Genomic DNA, 19,680 nt, shown 5'->3' on the forward strand with positions numbered 1-19,680 from the left:
CACTTCCTATCTCTGGTGGTGTGCAGCTTCGGGAAGCCAGCCATTTATTTGAGCAACTTTTCATTTATGGGTAAACCTGTGACCTCAACTCATCCCACTTTTATCAATTTGCTCTGAAAAGCCAGCACATGTTACTGTGCTGAACGTCTGTCACTCAGGAGAGCTTGGAGTTGTGCTCTTGGGGAGGTGATAGAGCAGCCGCAGAAAGGGAGCCTCTGGTGCCCCAAGGACCAGGAGGGGTTCCATGCTTTTCCGTGCCCACTGCTGCCCTCGCCCCTCCTCCAGTCACCTGCCCACCACAGGTCAAAGTAACAAAAGAACTATAGTAGGGGAAAAAAGCCATTTTCAAACCTACTCCTGCACTTGGATTTGTTTGTTCAGAAAACTGTAAACAAAACAAAACCCCTCACAATTTGAGCTTAAAATTTTAAAATGAAGATGGCATTTTTCCTACTTTGGAGTGATTATCAGAAAAATCAGAAATCAGTGAAAAAAATCAGAATGCCTCTATCTAAGGTGCATACAGCAATTCTGACCCTCTGTACCGTAAGGCATGGGGCACAGTTAAGACTCAAGATTACAGAAGCTTATCAAGTCCAAGTTTAGATTTCAGATATATCCACTTCAAGCCCTGGTAACAGGAAGTACAATTATATGTTCTTTTCAGGTGTTTATTTAAGGGTGAGAAAGTGTTTTGTTACTACATGGGAGGCAACATTAGTCTTTCCCTACAAAGAAATATCTTATGGTCCCTTAGGCCCCGCTGAGACACAGGGCAGGGTTAACCGAAGTGCTGAGGAATGTCTTGGACAGATCTGTCACATTTTCTTTGACTTTTAATATGGTGCATTTAATGGGCGGGATCTCTAGTGGGTCGTTCACCTGCTCAGGCACCCCAGCTAAATGCAACACACCGTCACAATAACAATCTGGAGACCCAACCTTGGATGGACCGTCTCTATGGTTTGTAAGAATTTGCCAAGTGTACATTACCTCGTGTGAACTGATAGCATTTTTGTTAGCCCTGACACTGCTGAGTCTCCATATATCCAGATGTTTGGTTTTCTCGTCAGAGGCAAAACCCAGTGATCTATGGGCCTTTACAACGCCAGGAAGCACGCTGTCCATTTTCTTATATGGGAGTGTCCCGCAGTCACTCGGACAGCGACCTACCTCATGTCTCCTCATTTCAGATACTTTTTCATACAGGGTCTCGGCTAGTCCTTCAAAATCCCAGGAAGCAGAAAGCATTGCCCTCACAGTACAGATGAGGAGACTGAGGCATGCAATGATTCAATGACCCACTTCAGGTCATGCAGCTAATAAACAATTGGGGCTTGAATCCATGCCTGGTTTCAAAATCCAACTCCTTCCTACTACATCCTCTTTCCTCCCTGCAGTAGATGCTTTGCACCCCATCTTTATCCCCTTTCCCACCAGGCAAGCCATGCCCAGCTCTTATGCATGGTGGCTGCGACCAGCTCACAGCTGACACAAAGGGGCCGGCCCCTCTGCCTCAAGGTGGGGTGAACTCCGGGTGCACGTCACGCTCTGGAACCAGACTAGCCAGGCTCCAGCTGAAACCATGTGCATATCTGCCTTCACTCCTTCCCCAATGGACCCTGTTTCCCTGCCCCTTTTCCCGAGAGCGCACCTCCATAAATGACACGCACAGGAACCTCAGTCTCAGACTCTGCTTCTAGGCAACTGGGCCCATGGTGTTCTCTTTACTCCCTTCCCGCACCCTCTCAAGTAGCCCTATGCTATGGCCAACCCTGTTCTCTGGGGGCTTTTTAAAAATTTATAAGCCCATTTAAATGAAGAGATTCCATTTTCCCCTTGGTCATCTGTTCCCCTCTCAACACGAATCCCTACAGGGAAAAGATTCTCTCACATCAAATTCAAGCTCTTCTCATTGCAGCATCAGCCCACATTTTCTAAGGAGAAAAACTGAACAGCCTCTTATCTCTGATCCTATTAGGAGGAGTCTAGGGATGCTCTCCCTTCTCTTTCTGGTTGTTCACTGTTTCTTCCTACAAGAAAGGAAGCTCGAGGATGACGGGGCCTTGTTTCGTCACTGTGTTCCCAGCATGGAGAACTGCGCCTGCTATGGAGTAAGCAGGGGCTCATCACAGTGCCTGAATGAAGAGAGCTGGACTAGGCCAGTGCAGGAGCTGGGTCCTCTCTGACTACGGCCCTGGCACCTAGTGGCCTGCTACATGCTCCCAGAGTGCAGGCGTCAGGATCACAGGTTCTGATAAGCCAGGTGAGGCTCTACCTGGGAAGCCTATCCCCAGCAAGCTCTAGCCAGGCTGCCGGCCCTACTGCACATTACTGCAGTGAGTGACACTGGAGGAACCTTTCCCCTTAGCTGAACCCTCGCCATCTCTAAATAGAGCCTTCCCTCCACATCGGTAAAACTGAATGTCGGTCATGACCCACTACACTGATTGGACAGTCCAGGGTTTAAAAGTCACTGAGTTAGACCTTGAAATCTCCAGGTTCTCCAGGCATTTCCCTGCCCCCCCTTCGGTTCATAGTCATTATCAGCCCTTGCATCTTAGATCACATTAGATTATTGTTGAAATTCCTCATTCAAATCACAGTCAGCCCTGAAATGGTCTAGCAGTATTCTCTCCCTTATAATTTTTGTAGAGACTACTAGTACGTGCAACTCATTTTCACTTCAATTTCCCTGTCTCCATCCAGACTGGACATGTCTAGAAATTCATAGTGATTTTTGGATGGAGAGTATCCCTACTCCATGGGTTTGTAACATGCAATTCAACAAGCATTTGAGCATCTCCAGCATGCTGAGACTAACCGGTAAATATATGCACAGGGACTGTCGCTGGGCAGATGGCCGCTTCTGCACCATGAGCTGGAAATTATTCGGCAGAAATCCATCATGTTAAACAAGATACTTCGTCACTGCCACCTCATTTCTCGGCCTTGCTTGACTAGAACTCTATAGTCTGGATTTCTTTGAAGTGTGGTTGCAAAGCCCTTCACTTAATAGCAAACCTATAAGCAAAGGCCTCTTTACAGTGGAGTGTGGAGTAGCATGAGCACATCCCTGGGCACAACAGGAAGGGCTCAGACCCTGTAGAACAACGGCAGCGCACACGTTTGCTTCAGGGAAGTAACACTCTGCATGGGACAGGTGTAAGGTAGAACGGAATTATGCAGACCCAAATAAGGGTTGAATAAAAGCAACTTTGCGGAAAGGTATGAATGCCATTTACTGAGGCACCCATGTTGGCTTTGTCAGCATTTAATGCACAATTAAGAGTATAGACTGATTTCTCATCAAGGGAGGGTTTGCAACATAAGAAAGCAACCCCAGCTTTGCTGCTACAGAGAAAGGTGGTGGGTTCCTTTCCTAGGAAGACGAGTCAGAGAAGGAGTGTTCCAAAGCTTGGGTGACAAATGGGCAGGGGGTCGGGCATTCGTCTTCTGGCCTCAGTCTTGTCTTTTTAGCAAGAATTTGGATGAAGCCACAGAGGTATGTTTATTCAATAATGCTGGGAGATGTATTATAGCTGACATACTGGACAAAATAATTTATATTCAAAACATGCTGGAATCCTGGGAGGGAACTAAATGAGAAAATCTAATAAAGTAGTATGATACTCAGGTGACTGAGTCACCTGTCCAACTAAGGTCCGTCCATGAAAACAGGTGTGGAGATTTTATGAGCCATACTGTACACCCCTCCTAGACATGATGCACCATCCTAGGGAGACCAGGCAGAGCAGCCCCAGAGCAAGGGCTGACTGTGCATGAGTTAGAGCACATCTGCAGTATTGTGTACCATACTGGATGCCCCGTTTTATACAGATCATCCAGTCTGGAGTCAGCCCGGAGGAAGGCAACTAGGATGTGAAAGGGTCTGAACATATATTAATACACAGAACAACTGAAGAGACCGAGAACCTCTAACCTAAGCAGAGATTAAAAGGTAAGGCAACTGTCTTCATATACCGGGGGACGCCCCAAAAATGTCAACACATTTCAGAGATGTTATCTATTACTTTTTGAAGTTGAATTGAATTACAGTAGCAACGCGTAGTATGACGTTCGCTCAAAATATGGTGTTAATCAAATGCATGCTAGCGTCACCATGCGACAGGCAGGATAGTCAAAGAAAATGTATATAAAGTGTCAGGGGTTGCTACTGGCCAAAGGTGGTACAATTTGAGGATTAAAATGAAGACGTGACAGTAATGTGTTATAACCCATTAAGTAAAATAACTCATGAGCCAATGCTAATGACAAATATCTAAGCCTTAGATTCTAAGGGCGAGCAAATGGAAAAAGGAGTAAGGCTGCTCTGTTTATAGACAGACAAACTGAAGCCACATCCCTGTGTGTCTAATATGGAAAGGAACCTGCTGACAATCAGTAAATGGATGAAGAACACAGAGGGTGGGACTTTACTCAAGAACTTTCAAAGACCCTCACTCAGCCTGTTAAATAATTGTGCATTCTGACTCATAGTCTCTAAACTTTTGCTTCTCCTCTCATAAGGGTGGGAAATTAACGTTTATTGAGTGTCTAACCAGTGCCAGGTGAGTCTATTTTACTTAATCTTCTCAAGGCCTCAGTGAGATGGGTATTATCTTTGTTTTACAGACGGAAATTAAGGCGCAGTAACTCATGCAATGTGACACAGATAGAAAGTGCCAGAGCTGGAATTTGAACCCAGGTGTGTCTGGACCCCTACCTCCCCACCACAGCACACAAAATACACACAAGGTGATTAGAAAGGTGCCCGAGGGCTCCACAGCTCCTCACATCGGCCTGTCGTGGCCCTTTAATGGTTACGTTTTCCACATCTGCCCAACCCAGCAATGTCACTATTCTAATTTCTCTGGATTAGGGACCTTTCCTAGAAACCCAGTGTTAAAATGACCCGGATCCCTGTGAGCTGTCTCTGCCCCTCCCCTCCGCACAGCCACACTTGTTTGCCCTTCTGTGAAATATGGTCCAGTTTACCTGAATCAGCCCACTTTGTTATCTTTCTCTTCTTCAGAGTCGGTTTACCTGACCTCTTAGAAACCAAAGGAGATCAGTTTCCTGGTCTTCTGGTACAGTGAGGGGACAATTTAGCACTACTGATTACATCTATGAATTCCAATAGACCAATGAATTGTTTCTCTGACGAAGGAGATTGCAGGTCAAGGCAGGCACGTGGCTACCCTGTTATCACTCTTCTGTGTTAGCAGAGTAAGAACATTCTATTATAAATTATAGCACATGGTCACAGACAGGCCCTCTCTTTATCTTACTGAAAGTGTGACTTTCAAAGTGGTTTTCCCAGTTTCATGTATGGAACACAGAATCTCTCATCATCTCCTGACCTGCTGCCCCTGTTTCCCAAGGGTTGAGAAGGTAATTGGGGGTTAATGTTCCCAGCAGGCCAGGTTCTCCAGTTGACTAAGGCTTCCTGCTTGGAGGTGGGGAAACTCCTAGGTGTCCCTAGCATATTTAAAAATATAATGTTTGTATGTTTGGCTGCTTTCAGGCGGTTAGCGGCCTCTTAATCCTGGAGTTCTCTGAGATCATGACTATGTCCCATCTGTTAATTCATTCCCCAAGTATCGCTCGATCATCGGTGTGTTCTGTGTGCCAGGGGTACAGCAGTGAAACAGACAAACACAGCCCCTGCCCTCCTCAGGGCTTAACAGCCTGGTTATAGAGACACACATGAAACGAAAATCACACAAGTAAGGATTCACACTCAACAAATAGTCCACATCTCTCTACAGTGTCCCGCACAGAGCTCAGCACATGGTGGGAGCTTTCTCACAAATATGTGAGCAGTGGTTTTGTGGAAAGTGCAGAAAGACTGACCCGCTGAGTTCATCTTAGCATTGGGAGTTCAACGCTCCGACTTTTAGAGTGAGGGGGGAAAACATGCAGCGACTCAGGGAGATCTGGGCTCTAGTTCCTGCTTTTCCACTAACTACTAGGATTTTCTTGGGCAAGTCCCTCAGTCTTCCTGGGCCTCCGTCTCCTGACTTCCAGAATAACACAGAGGCACCAGGATTCCTCAGGAATCGCGGGATGCCTGCCGTCCAGGCGTTCTCACTTAGCCTCACTTACCTTGCCAGAAGACAAGGCACGGCTGGAGCCCACGGCTTCCCAGGACAGATGGCTCTACCAAAGGGGCCTGTGTGTGAGTCAGGGCTGTGGGGAAGGCGGAGCAGCATCGGGAAGGGATGAGTCTCCTGGACCCTGAAGTCAACAGGCTCCGTCTGGACGTGGGAAACACTGCACTTCCCCTACCACCCACTGAGTGTTTAAAAAGAAGCACTCTCATTCATAGGCTATTCTAGGATATATTTCTACACGACAGATCAGAGGGCAAAGGAAAGTACCGAAATAGTTGTCTTTGTATGTTTTCACAAGTGGGAAAAAACCCACAATTTTCTAGCCACTCTGATAGTCAAAAATGGCTTAGAAACTGGAAAGCAGGGTATTAGAATGACCTGGCGTGTCCTGAACACCAGTCTAGAGTGTGATTTAGAGCTGTGATCTTAGGATGTTTGGGGCATAGCCTTTTTTCCCAGTAAGAAAAAAATTAGGAAAAATCCTAATGAATGCAGATCATCTTAAAAACAAAACAAAACCATAATTTAGCAAACTAAAATGAAGCAAGGACACAGGCTGGTGCCTGAGGCTGAAGGACTAAGCCAAAACGCTAGGTCTAGATAAACTTGGGCCAAACAGTCTTTGCATATCCACACCTTCCTCGATAAAAGCACTAAAATGCAGCACAATACCATCACAGCCTCTTCTGACCCTGAGGTGACGAAATGAGAGTAGGGTCAGAGACCAAGCCTTGCTGTGTCCCTGATGCAAATTCTGACAGCTGAACTCTTCCCCTAGCTTGAGCAGGTACACTGGGTCCTGGCTACCGTCTTCTGTCACTCCCCATCAGAGCTCCTAACTTTGTTTACTTGCTCCAAAATGTAAGAAAGCAAGCAACCCGGCTTTCTCGCAAGACTACTACATCCCTACATGCTGCTTCATGTACCGCTTCCTGGTCCTCTGCCCCTCAGGAACTGAGCCCCAATATCCGGCCAGAGGAGGGCATCATTTCCACTGGAGCCTGTTTGGCTAGGAGGCTCCTACTGACCAGCATCTCTGTGGTCATTTCCCAAATCACTGGTCTTGGTCAAACGTTGAGATGAACCCATTCGAATCATGATAAATATGAGCCAATCACAGCCACTAAGGTCTCAGGAAACTATCCCAGCCTCAGCATCCTGAGTTCCAGCTTCCCAGGAGGCAGAGCAGCCGAAGCAGCTCAGATGGGGCATCTCAGAAGGATAGGAGACCCAGACTCTCTCACTCTTCACTGTCGCCGCTTCTGCTAAACTCACAACAGGAGAGGTCTGGCTGACTGCCCCAATCTCTGTCCCCTCAGACAAGATCTCCACATGTGACCTAGCTCCTTCAGCCCTACAGAGACTACCAGCTCCTGAGGTCAGGCTCCATAGTGGGAGAAATTCCTCTGGGGGGAACTGTGCAGGGGTGGTTAAGCCAATAAGAAGATTCAGGGGAAGGTAGGAAGGGGCACTGTCCTACCTTGTCACTGTCCACTGTGTTCTGAGATGTCCTAGAGGCAATGGAGATGGTATCTGGCTGGCTGCTTCCATCCCCCTGGCTGTCAACATCCTCCACTCCATCCCTGCAGGAAGAAGAGAAAAAAAACAGGGGTGGGGGTGGGGGGAACCACTGTGGGTTTAGAGCACACAGGATTTCCAGCTGGGCTGGCAGAGCCTCAGCACTTTCTATGATAGTAGGGATTTGTCTAAAGTGATCCCACTAAAGGGAGCAGCGCTATGTGATTTTCAACAATGCCACTTCTCGTACTTAGTAAACATATAATCACTCTGTTGATAACTGAACATGAAATGACTCCTCCATAACTCCTCTGGCCCATGGTGCAAAGAGGGCAATTATTTATTCATTTAGGCCAGGAATGGGTCTATGATACGCAGTAGGAAGAGGTATATCCTACTGAGGATCTAGGCTTCTACCCAGCTGACTGAATCATCTCCAACAATCCCAGAATTCAGCGTATTCACATAGTTTTCCTGCATCCTGTAACAGGATGGGGGTTGGTTTACAGCTGGCCTATAAAGAAAACAGAGCTGACAAGATATTTTCTTTTTGACATGTGTTTCTTTTGCTCAAGAAAAAAGAGTGGGATATTTTCTCCAGGGGAGATTATCTTTGGGAAGTTCCTGCTGTTGGGCCCTCAACTCGTGGGTATGGAGGAGTTAAATGCCTTCATTTCGGTGGGTGTTGTTTGTCTCATGCTTATTTATGATGACTTCTCATGAACTCAGAAGGCCAAGGCATCTTCTCCAAGATAGAACAGTCACAGACTCCACAGCAGCTTTTGAGACGGCTGCGCTCCTGAGCGTCTGATAAGACAGTATCCCAAGTGCACTCCTGGCGTTTGGACCCCTTCATGGGCTCCTGGACTAGACAGCTGTCCACAGGTCCCAAGTTCTCCTTCAGCCCTCCAATCCTACACTGAACCCGTAGCAAGGGCCAAGGGGGACTAGATGCCTGGGCACTGTTGAAGGCTGAATGGTCTGTGTGTCAGGAAAAACTGGAGGAGATGTGGTCAGGGTTTGGACAAGTTAGCACAGGGAATGACAGCTCTTCCCATGGGGGCTTTTATGCAAGTCACAGCCCTGATGCTGCATATGGAGAAGGCATGGCTTTAGAGGGAAGGGAGACTCGCTGCCTGAGGATGTTACCACATGGGCAAAATGTCCCATGTATCAATGCTGCTTCACAGAGTCTCAACAATTACAATCTGGTATATGTGAGCGTATGTGGACATGTGTGTGTATATGGGCATACATGTGATGTGTATGTATATACACATTTCCACTAGTCATAAAGAGTGTTTCCTCCCAGCACATCTCTCAGTTAACTGCTCTCTCACCACCTCCTGTGGGCTTGGAAAATGCCAACTTATTTTAATAACAGAAGCCGCGCTTTTGTCGGAATGAAAATCTGCTATAGAAAATTATGTGATGCATTTCAAAACCAACAATAAAGGACTTTTAGATCATCTGTTGTTTTGGATATCTGGGCCACTGCTGCCCACCATTCATAGATAGGTGAGAGTTGGCTATACTTCCTGCTGCCTACTGTTCTGACCCATTGCGGGCCCTTCTGGGCCATTCCAGATGAAGCCAGTTCTGGGGGGTGTGGAGAGCCCATCCAGGAGTGTGGGTAGTATTCCCCAGGCCAATCCACTCCTCCACAAGCTCTGTCCCCAAATCCAGGAAGCCAGGCTAATGACATTATGGACTGCCTGGCTGTTCTCTGTGGAGTCTGCCAGGGCCTCTCACTGTCTCATCACAGGACAATGACAGAGGCATTTCCAAGATAGGGCCACTCCTCAAACTCTAGAAATGCTCAGACTCTCCTACTGTAGAAAGAAAGGGCTCTTTCACAGAGTAACTCCAGCCAGCCTCACCTGATATCTTTTCCCACCATGGTCATGGACATTCAGTTCTTTATGACCGTTCCATTCTATCTTCTTTATTAAAGTAGGGGCTTCCTGCAGGGGTCTGTCTCTAGTGCTAAACCAAGTATACCCCTTACCTGGACTCTGGACGTAGGTAACTGAAAATAAAATAGCCCCTCCCCCAATATAGTCATGATTTGTCCTCCCAGCACAGAGAGGTGACCTTATCCTGGCCATGCAGGTTGGGTCTTCTGCCCCATAGAGGTCTCTCTCTCTCTCTAACTTAGTCACACCCTTCTTTTGGCTACCACCTCCCTCTGGGCTAATGGTGCTTCTCCGAGGGCGCTGTGGTGGCTCCCCAACCTGTGTGTCCTGGTTGGTGCAAAAGGGTCAACTGAATCTCCTGGATTTATTCCATTCATGAATCGGGGAGGAGAGGAGAGCCTGTTACCTACCAGCAAGGACCATAACCACTACATCACTGGTTTTTGTTTTGTTTTTCTCCAAAACTGACATGAAGTTTTTGTATGCTTTCTTTTGAAGGTCCTTCCAAAAGAGTCGTTGTAGGTGACTGCCACATGGAGACTTGAGAAAGAAATACTTAAGAAGTCATCCACTGGACTAAGGGAAACTGGGACTTAAAAGGACCCAGAGAGATGAAGATACCAAAAAAAAAAGTCCTCTTCTGCCTGATCACATCGCTTATCTCAGGTGAATGAAGGTGAGGACTCTGGGGGTTGGCAGTTAGGAGCTGAAATGATAATCCCACCACCCCACCCCTCATGCATTATAGCACCCAAAGCCCTTTCACTGCCTAACGGTCCTTATTCACAGCCCGCCTCTTTCCCAAGGCCTTCCCCAGACCCCCAGTCTAGTGCTCATCTCAAGTCCTCTCTCTCTGAATCCTTACAGGGTTTACTGTTCCTATGGATGGTACGGATTCTTCTTGTCTACCTAATCCACGTGTGAGACAGGACTGTTAGATGGTTGTTGAGGGAGCGGACCCATCTCACACTTCCTTTTATCTTCTTGTAGCACCTTGTAGAGTGTGTATCAATGAGAGGTGCTCAGTGAAGCCCTGCTGAGTTGAATTGACAGGAACTGGGAAGATGCTTACGGAGGAGGAGGAGGTAACTCATGTAGGTAGGACTCGGTGGGGATCCACGGAGAGGGGTGCCACCTGCAGAGTGCCCCGCCCCTGTGGAAGCAAAAGTTCACCCCGCTCCCACTCCCAGAAGCATGTGAGGCAGTGCTGGGGGAGAGACGCTGGTTACCTCTTACTATTGTTCCTCTGTTTAGCTGGTGTTTTGGGGAGCTGAATTGGCTCCTTTAAAGCTCCTTTCAGGTGAATGATCCTTTCCTGAATCACCTCGCGTATGTTCTTGATCCACTCCTGCTTGGTTTCTATGTTGGAGGCCTGGAGAGCCACAGGGAGAAAGAGTGAGAACCCCATCTCCCTTCACCCTGCTCAAAGTTCTCAACCTTACAGGCTAGTCCATTACTTTCAAGATACCAAATGTTTGAGGAGTTTATTTCTCATTTTAGATTTCTGACTCTTCAACCCCAGGGACATGCTTCTCCAACTCCTAGAAAAGAGCTATGACCTCAAGATTCAATGTAGACTTGAACAGGGGTGATTTTCAAAGTATTGAATGGCCTGGAAGACACTGACCAATACTGATATCTGCCCTGGGGTTGGAGCAGTGCCCACTGGGCTGGGGATTAACGCTTTGCTTACTAGATTCTGGAGAGGTCTGGGGAGCACTTGGAGGGGCAGCAGGGGGCTTTGAAGGCAACTGGTATGGATACACATCAGGACGTTCAACACCTAGTATGGCTACATAGACTGTACTGACTGAAAGTCAGTCCTGGATTTTTAGCCTGGTGAACCTGAGAATTGAAGGCATTGTTCCCATTCCATGAATATCCCATTTGTCTTTGTGGAATGTTTTTCAGGTATTCTGCCTCACGACAGGTAGCAGCTATGCTGGCAATTCAGATAAACGAGTGTGAAGCTCTTGCCAGGCTTGGACCATCTTTTCCTTGGTGATGGGCACTTCCCTGACAAGCGAGTGACTGCTGGCTGCTCCGTCTGCAGAGTTTCTTCTCAGTTAGACCAACATTACCACAAGCACCGACTCAGTTCCCAGGCTGCGTGTGCTCTGGAGAGCTGACATGACTCCTTAAGACGCCTCTGCTGAAAGGCCCTTTCTTAACACTCCTCTCAATCAGCATAGTTCCCATGCTAATATAAGTTACTGGAGCTTCTAGAATGTAAGTTCCCAGAGGATAGGGTGCACATCTTATATGTAGCTATCCCCCACAACACTGGGCAGATAACCTTATATGTACAAGGTGTTCAGGAAAAAAATGTTGAATGGATGTGGAACAAAACAATTGTCAAAAGGTTAACTGTCATCCTTGACACTGAAGGGGCCATATGGACAGAACCTCTGTAAGTGGGCCCTGCTGAGGAAGCCCAATAAGCCATTCCCTGCCTTCTTCACTCCATGCTCATACAAGTGCATGGAGTTCGGAAGCCACTTGTCTGTGAGATGTCAAGCGCACGTTCATGACAGAATTTGCTTCTCAATATCCATGTGATGCTGCTCTTCCCAAGACAGGCCCAGTGGCTCGGTGGACTTTCCAGGCCCCAGCTTTTAGGTGTCAGGTGTCCACATCCCTCCACCCCCAATCGCGGTCCTATGCGCAGCAGAGAGCAGTACTTACTTTCAGCACGGTTTTATTGTCTGAGGATGGGGTGCGCCCAGACCACAAGGCGAATTTGCAGGGATCTCCCTCTACGTGTTCGGTCACACCCAGCTCTGAGGTCTGTAGACAGGAAATGCCTGTGAGAGGCGGGGAAGGGGAGGGCAGTGGGGAAACTTAGGGCTGGGGTGGGAAGGGAAAGGCAACAAAGAGGAGAGGACCGAGGAAGGGGCTTCTGTCAATCACACTTAAATAGACTGGATAGTTTGTTCCTCTACCCAGGATGAAAGGACCTACAGGCACGTGCCTGATTAGCAGGTAGCAGGGAGGGAAGGTGAAGAGGGAGGTGCTAAAAGCAAACAGGAAGAACTGCGAAGTCTAAAATGCAGAACTAGTTGCTGAGCGGGGGAGCTTTCCAAATAGGAGGCACTGTCATTTGTCCAGGCTGGGTTTGGTGTGGCGCCAGGGGAAGAGATGAGCGGAGGGTTCAAGATCCCTTCCTGCCCATGGGCTCCATGAAAACAGGGAGTCTCGTCTGACCCCACCTGTCCCACCTACCAGTAGCTTGTTCTTGTAAACATATTTCGTGTGTCCGGAAGAGTCTTTGATCTCCTTGCTAAAAACCAAGGAGATCTCAAAGAGGAACAAGTGCCGCTCCCGCCCCTTCCGGATCAGCGACTTCGGGTCCCACACTTGAAAGGCGTCCTGGAGAATCAGCTCCCCTTGCACATCCAGGTTCTCGTCGAACCCTGAAAAACACCCATGTCTACCCTGTGGAGTTTCCCTAGCACCACATCCGGGGCGCCACGCTCCACTCTCCTCTTGGAGAAAGGCCTCCTAACCGTGGGTCCTCAGCTCCCACAGCGCTTTCTCTCTCAGCTGGTTGTGAGACTCCTGAAGGCTTGAAGAGGCAGCTCTGTAGAACTATAATCAGATCCCCCTTCCTGCACCAGCGCTCCCACGCGTAACTGGTATTAGCGGAATCTCCTGCAAAGGTCCTATGCAACCGCCCCCCGCCAGCTCCACTGTCAGCCTGGGTCCTCCTGCAGGCACAAACCCTCCACACATCTTCCTCCACCCCACACTGCCCCTGGCTCAGAGCTTGGAGGGAGGCTGAGGACATACACTCCCTGATTGAGTGCCCTTGACTCCACTTTGTCGTTGTTCTATTTCTCACATCCATTCCTAGGACTCTTCCCTTTGGTTGCTCCTGTACAGTGTGGTGCACGAAACTTCAACACTTTAAACCTAACAGAAGTTCTGAAACTTCAGTGTGCATAGCATCACCAGGAATGCTTGTGAGAACACAGACTCCTGCCTATCCATCACTCCCCAAAAGAGAGATGTGGGGTGGAGCCCATGAATTTGAACTTGCAACAAGCTTCCTAGTGTTGCTGCTGGTGGTCCACAGACCACACTTGGAGTAGCTAGATCCAGAACACAGGCCAGGGACAGGCTAGAGGAGAAGGGTACACCCAGGGGTGGGGGTCAGGTGCAAACAGAAAAGGAAGGGGTGGATAAATTGTGACAACAGAAATATGCTCAGATGGTTAGTGCTCAGTCTGAAAAGGTAACCAGGACTCCTTTGCACGTAGAATTGGGGCTTCCTCGCTAAGGGTGGCCCAGGAAGTATTGAGACCAGACCAAGTTTTTTTAGATGGAGGTGAGGATGGGGAGGGGAGGTGATGGGGGAGAAATAGCCCACAAGAGAAAAAACAGCCCTTAGGTTTACATATTCCCAACAGCGTATACTTATCTCCCTTGACACCTGTTTGCCAGCCCAGGCTGGGATGAGTCGACTCATCTAATAACTTCCATCCCAATATGGCTGCTCTATCCATCTGTTCTTCGGTATTAAGAGCACTTTATTGGGGTCTCACTCTACTAGGTTTCCAGGCCCAAGAACATGGTTACAGCAGGATGAATGCACTTTGGTGAAGTCCTATCAGGTTTACCTGGCTTGACTTTTCTCACCTTCTAGGAATGAAATAAAGGTGGTTGCACACCAGTGTGAATGTACTTAATGCCACTGAATTGTACACTTAAAAATGGTTATAATGATAAACTTTATGTCATGTATATCCTAATACAATTAAAAAAAGAATGGCATAAGGCTGAAGATGATGTGTGCGCGCATGCACACGTGCAAGATTTCTACTTATTCTGGTGACAAAGGCGGTGCAAATGCTATGCAGACTAACAGGACTGCTGTGGGTGAGGGTTCTAGCACATTTATAGGAAGGATGACGGTCCATCCTAGACTGCCTTACAGGCAGCACGTTGTCCATCGGCCTGGTCCTATGTGGAGGTGGGAGTTAGCTGAGCTGACCCCTGGGAAGTTCCTCTCACACCTCTTGAGTACCTATTAACAACTGGCCATTTCTCCTCTCTTCTGGCCATGCCCCTTCCCTGATTTCATGCCACTTCCTTCCCACCATGCAAGCTCTCTGTTCTTAAGAAAGGTGGATGCTCCCCCAGGGAGGTTGTGAGGACAGCTACCTTCCAGCATGCTGACATGCATGGCATCATTGGCTTTCTTTGGGACACTGAGCATCACCTCCAGGCCATCCTTGAGTTCCCCTTTTCCTTCTTCACAGCAAGTTAAAAGTTCCTAGGAAAAAGTCCGGACACAATTAGAACCATTTCCCCCAGCTTTCCCACCCTCTTACCACCTAACCCATCAAGGCAGTTATACATCAGCTTCATTCTCTATAATGATTCCCTTTAATGTATTAGAAAAGTCAGGTGGGATGGGGGGTTATCTCCAAAAAATTCAACTACAATTTTTTTTCCCAACTGAGCTTTCTCAGATCAATCTAATCCAAACTAATTCAATGCAACCCCATTTCCAAAGGGCAGACATCATAAGTCAGCAACTAGGGCATGCACTGTCACTCGACTGCCCTCCTGGAGAAGAGAATACCCCTGGCAAAGCACACGAATAGAGGTGCAATACTGTGGAATCATGAAGAGAAGGTAGGGGTGTGAAAAGAATGCACAGCACTCATACATCACTGCACGCCTATTGTTAGCACCACTTGGATTCACACACCTCTATTACTGGAATGCTGACTTTCACCATACTGGGGGCAATCTGGGGTTACAGACATTGTAGGTTTGTAGCATTTCAGAGTTATTAATATAAAATATTTTTACATCATATGGATTAGGAGTTCCTAACCTGGGGCCAACAGATGGGATTTTCGACTATTCCTTTCATTGCTGGATGAGGAAACTGTGATTAAGAGGGACAGAGATTTTCCCCAGGTTACAGAATTCTCTGGAGGCCACGCAGGGGCTTGAATCCAGGTCTCTTGAATCCTAGTCCAGTACTCCAACCACCATGCCAACCCTGTCTCCCCCATGTCCTCCACCAGACTTCCTGGACCATGCCCTCTCTTTTACTTCCTCATTGGAGACTACGTCATTACCATCTCCATAAAAGTTATACAGTATCTGGTTGATGGAGAAAAGATAATTTCCAACTATTTTAGGAATCAAAAAGATCATATGGGATGATTTGACCCAAACCAGAAAAATGCTAGCTTCCATTTTTCTTATCAGAGTTACTGTATCTTGCTCATTTTAACACTGGGAAGGAAATCATTAAGCAACAGGTCTGCAATCTGTACTCTCTCCTTAGGGGCGTCTGGGAAGGGGGGAAGGCAGGGAATGGGTAGGAATGTACTTCCAGGAAAGAAAGAAGTTGACCAGATCAAACTAGTAAACATGCTAATTGAGTCCATATCTATGGAATGCTTTTAGTAGGATATATCTGGCCTGTCTATCTAGGACTTCTTATGGTAAACAAACCTGGAATCTATGGCTTTAGGTGCATGGCTCCCTGGAAAATATCACATAAGCTCTGCAGCTATTTAAGTAAAAAGTGAGTACATTTCATGACCAAAATGGCTCTCTTTGGGGTAAGTGATATGATGCAACATGCATCATGTAAAAACCTTGTATATTAATCTGAGCCATAGCACATCCTGAGGCTGTAAGAAAGGACTTGTAGGTGTTGGAAGTTCTAGACTTCCTTCTGTTTTACCTCTGCCTTGAGATTATTTGTATCCTTGAAATGATAGTCATGGGCTGTTTAATGATGGGGATTTGTTCTGAGAAAAATGCATCGTTAGGTGATTTTATCATGTGAACATTAGACTGCACTACACAAACTTAGACGGCATAGCCTAGGTTATATGGTATAGCCTACTGATCCTAGGCTGTAGACCTGTACAGCATGTCACTGTACAAAAGAACACGAGGTTAAATTAAGCTCAAGAGAAAATGATGTAATCAAGAGACGGGTGAACACAAGATGCATTAGGCTGCGGCCAGTGTAACATGGTATACTGTCTTAGAACAAACTTTTTTTTTATAAGTAGAAAGTGTACGCTCTAAAATAATGATAAAAACTATAGTATAGTAAATACAGAGGATGCCAAAAAATGTATAAATTTTTTAAGAAAGGAAAAAACTGTATTAAAATTGTAATACTCAATATACACCGATAACAAAAAATGAATACAAGTCGTGTATATATATTTTTTGGCACCCCTGGTATATAAGCCAGTAACATAGTCATTTATTATCATTATCAAGCATTATGTACTGTACATAACTGTATGTGCTATATATATATATTTTTTTTTTAAGATTTTTATTGGGGAATTGGGGGATGGGAACAGTGCTGGGGAATTGGGGGAAGGAGAACAGACAAGTTGCTGTCCTTTTGTTCTTCAGTCTAGTTGTGGAGGACGTCGCTTCACTGGCCCAAGTTGGCACCATCATTGCGCTCTTCCTGGGCGAGGCAGATCAGTCGCCGGCTTCTGGACGGCTGCTCACGGCAGCTGCTGGCTGCTAACGCTGGCTGCTGGCCGCTAACGCTGGCTGCTGGCTACAAACAGTAGCCCATAGCAACCCACTGCAGCAGGGGCTGCAGCCTACGCTGTCACCAGTGATTCATGGCAGCCCAGCTCCAGGTTGAGCTGTTGTTCAGCATCTTAGCTGTACAGGGCAGTGTCACTGGCCCTCATATGTGGGATCCAAACTGGGGCCCTCTGGCATCCCAAGCCAGCTCTTAACCAACGCGCCACTCAATCGGCCCTGTGCTATATTTTCATATGACTGGAAATGCAGGTTTGTTTACACCAGCATCACCACAACATGAGTAATGCATTATGCTATGTTATTACAATGGCTACACCGTCACTAGGTGATAGGAATTTTTCAGTCCATTTTAATCTTATGGGAGCATCATCATCCTATATGTGGTCCATCATTGACCAAAATATCATTATGTAGTATGTAACCAAATTAGTAAAGCTTTACACTTGGTAAGATATATGATTAGTGAGCATCTGATATGAAAATCCAATCCTTTGTGTTATCTTGGATACATTCCATATGAAGAAGGGAGATTTGGGTGTCCATAGAAGAGAAGATATGTCCAGAGCACCTGCCTGGAAGGTAGAAGTGATCAGCTCTCAGTTCTGTCCTTGGTACCAATCAGTATAATGGCGTCATGGTTCAGAAAGTTGTATTCACTTCTGCTACCCAACGTTCTCTGATTCTTCCCACTCCTTTCCTAACTTTAACCCTCCCAACCTTGTTTTCATACATCATCGAAGGAACTTCTAAGCAGAAACATAAGAGAGGAATAAGAAATATGCTTTAGTTTACAACAGAAAACACCAATTAGTTTAACCCCTGAGGTGATTCGGCAAGTCCACTAATCAACCAGAAAAGCCAATAAGTCCTTCTTAGATCCTGCTACAGTTTATGGTAAAGAGAAGGCTGAACATTTAACTTACACCCCAAACGGACAGCTATAGCAGATTTACATGAAGACTATTGAACACTCTAACTGATATGTAGTTTTTTTCTTTCATGTGACACCTAAATTGAGGAACCCCAGAGGATATTGATAATTAAATATCAGTTTATTTGGAATAAAACTGACTTTAATGAGAAAATAAATCCCATATTATTTATTTATAGCAAAAGCTCAGCAAACTATTTCTTTTACTCAGCAGACACTCTGCTACCAGCACATTTAAAAGAGGCAAGGGCCGGCCGAGTGGCATGTTGGTTAAGAGCTGGCTTGGGACGCCAGCTCTGAGCAGCAGGGCCCTGGTTCGGATCCCACATGAGGGCCAGTGACACTGCCCTCTACAGCTAAGATGCTGAACAACAGCTCCACCTGGAGCTGGGCTGCTGTGAGTCGCCGGTGACAGCGTAGGCTGCAGCCCCTGCTACAGTGGGCTGCATAAGCTACCGTGTGTGGCTGGCAGCCAGCGTGAGCAGCTGGCAGCCAGTGTGAGCTGCCAAGAGCCACCGTGAGCGGCCGTCCAGAGGCCGGCGACCGATCTGCCTCACCCGGGAAGAGCACAATGATGGCACCAACTTGGACCAGTGAAGCAACGTCCTCCACAACTAGACTGAAGGACAAAAGGACAGCAACTTGTCTGTTCCCCTTCCCTCAATTCCCCAGTGCTGTTCCCCTCCCCCAATTCCCCAATAAAAACTTTAAAAATAAATAAATAAATAAATAAATAAATAAATAAATAAGGCCAAAATTATCTTAAGTCTCTTTTCCAGTAACTCCACGACTGCTCCACAATCAAATTCCCCCTACTTTATTTTTACCCCTCTCGGTTACCTGCATGGTCATCTCTTCCGAAAACATTCAAGACAAAATGAAGCCCCAGAGCCTACCGCTTCATCTGCCCAAAGCAAACCACAGGACAGCCTATCTATTCTCCACTTCCCTCCCTTGCTCCTGTCACAACATCAACCCTAGCAACCTCAGCTTTATGGGATTAAAAGGGAGAGGGGGAAAGCTAGATTTCTCTTAGAACTATATGTTAATTGATTTAAGACACCGGCAGTATGGATTGGTGAGGTTTGTTTTGTGTGTTTTTTTAATTCACAACTGCACCAATTCCCAAAAAGTGTTTAAGGATACGTAAACTGAAAACAAACAAACAAACATAAAACTAAAATTAAAAAATCTTCTGGCATAAGAAAAATCATTTAGAAGCGGCAAGCATTACATGAGATAGGGAAGGAGAGTATAATTACACACAGAAATCTGGACTAAGGAGAAAGGACTACAAGTAACCACAGAACTCAGTGCTAACTATCTGATAGTCAAAGGCAAAGAAGGATCAGAAGCTCTTGAGATCAAAGGTAGAACGCACACCAGTTTTTAAGAAGAGAGTCCCCCACCCCCATGCCCTACTCTGAGATCTTACGAGAATTGGGGCTCTTTACATAAGAAACTTCAAAACACAAACAGGGTGGCATCTTCAAAAACAGTTCTCCCAAAACTGCCGCAACATCCTGCACATTATTTCTCCCACTCCTCCTCAGTCAAGGCCAAAGGCAGGACACTGCACTGGAATTCTCTAAGTCGTTTCTGTAGGGATGGATGACGTGAGCACCTGGGAGCAGGAGCCCATAGT

General features: G+C 46.7%; 1 protein-coding gene across 24 annotated transcripts in view; it reads right to left on the reverse strand.

Annotated features, from left to right (window-relative positions):
* The window catches only part of KALRN (kalirin RhoGEF kinase), a 655,970-nt gene that overhangs the window by 196,373 nt on the left and 439,917 nt on the right, over nt 1–19,680 (reverse strand). For all 24 annotated transcript variants that reach the window (XM_019652336.1, XM_019652320.1, XM_019652304.1 and 21 more), the window contains 5 exons: nt 14,714–14,825; nt 12,773–12,963; nt 12,236–12,337; nt 10,780–10,922; nt 7,597–7,699 (listed from right to left, as the gene is read on the reverse strand). In XM_019652336.1, coding sequence (XP_019507881.1) covers nt 7,597–7,699; nt 10,780–10,922; nt 12,236–12,337; nt 12,773–12,963; nt 14,714–14,825 — 651 coding nt within the window. The remainder of the gene's footprint in view (nt 1–7,596; nt 7,700–10,779; nt 10,923–12,235; nt 12,338–12,772; nt 12,964–14,713; nt 14,826–19,680) is intronic.

This window comes from Hipposideros armiger, unplaced genomic scaffold (genome assembly GCF_001890085.2).
Source record: "Hipposideros armiger isolate ML-2016 unplaced genomic scaffold, ASM189008v1 scaffold_8, whole genome shotgun sequence".
NCBI lineage: Eukaryota > Metazoa > Chordata > Mammalia > Chiroptera > Hipposideridae > Hipposideros > Hipposideros armiger.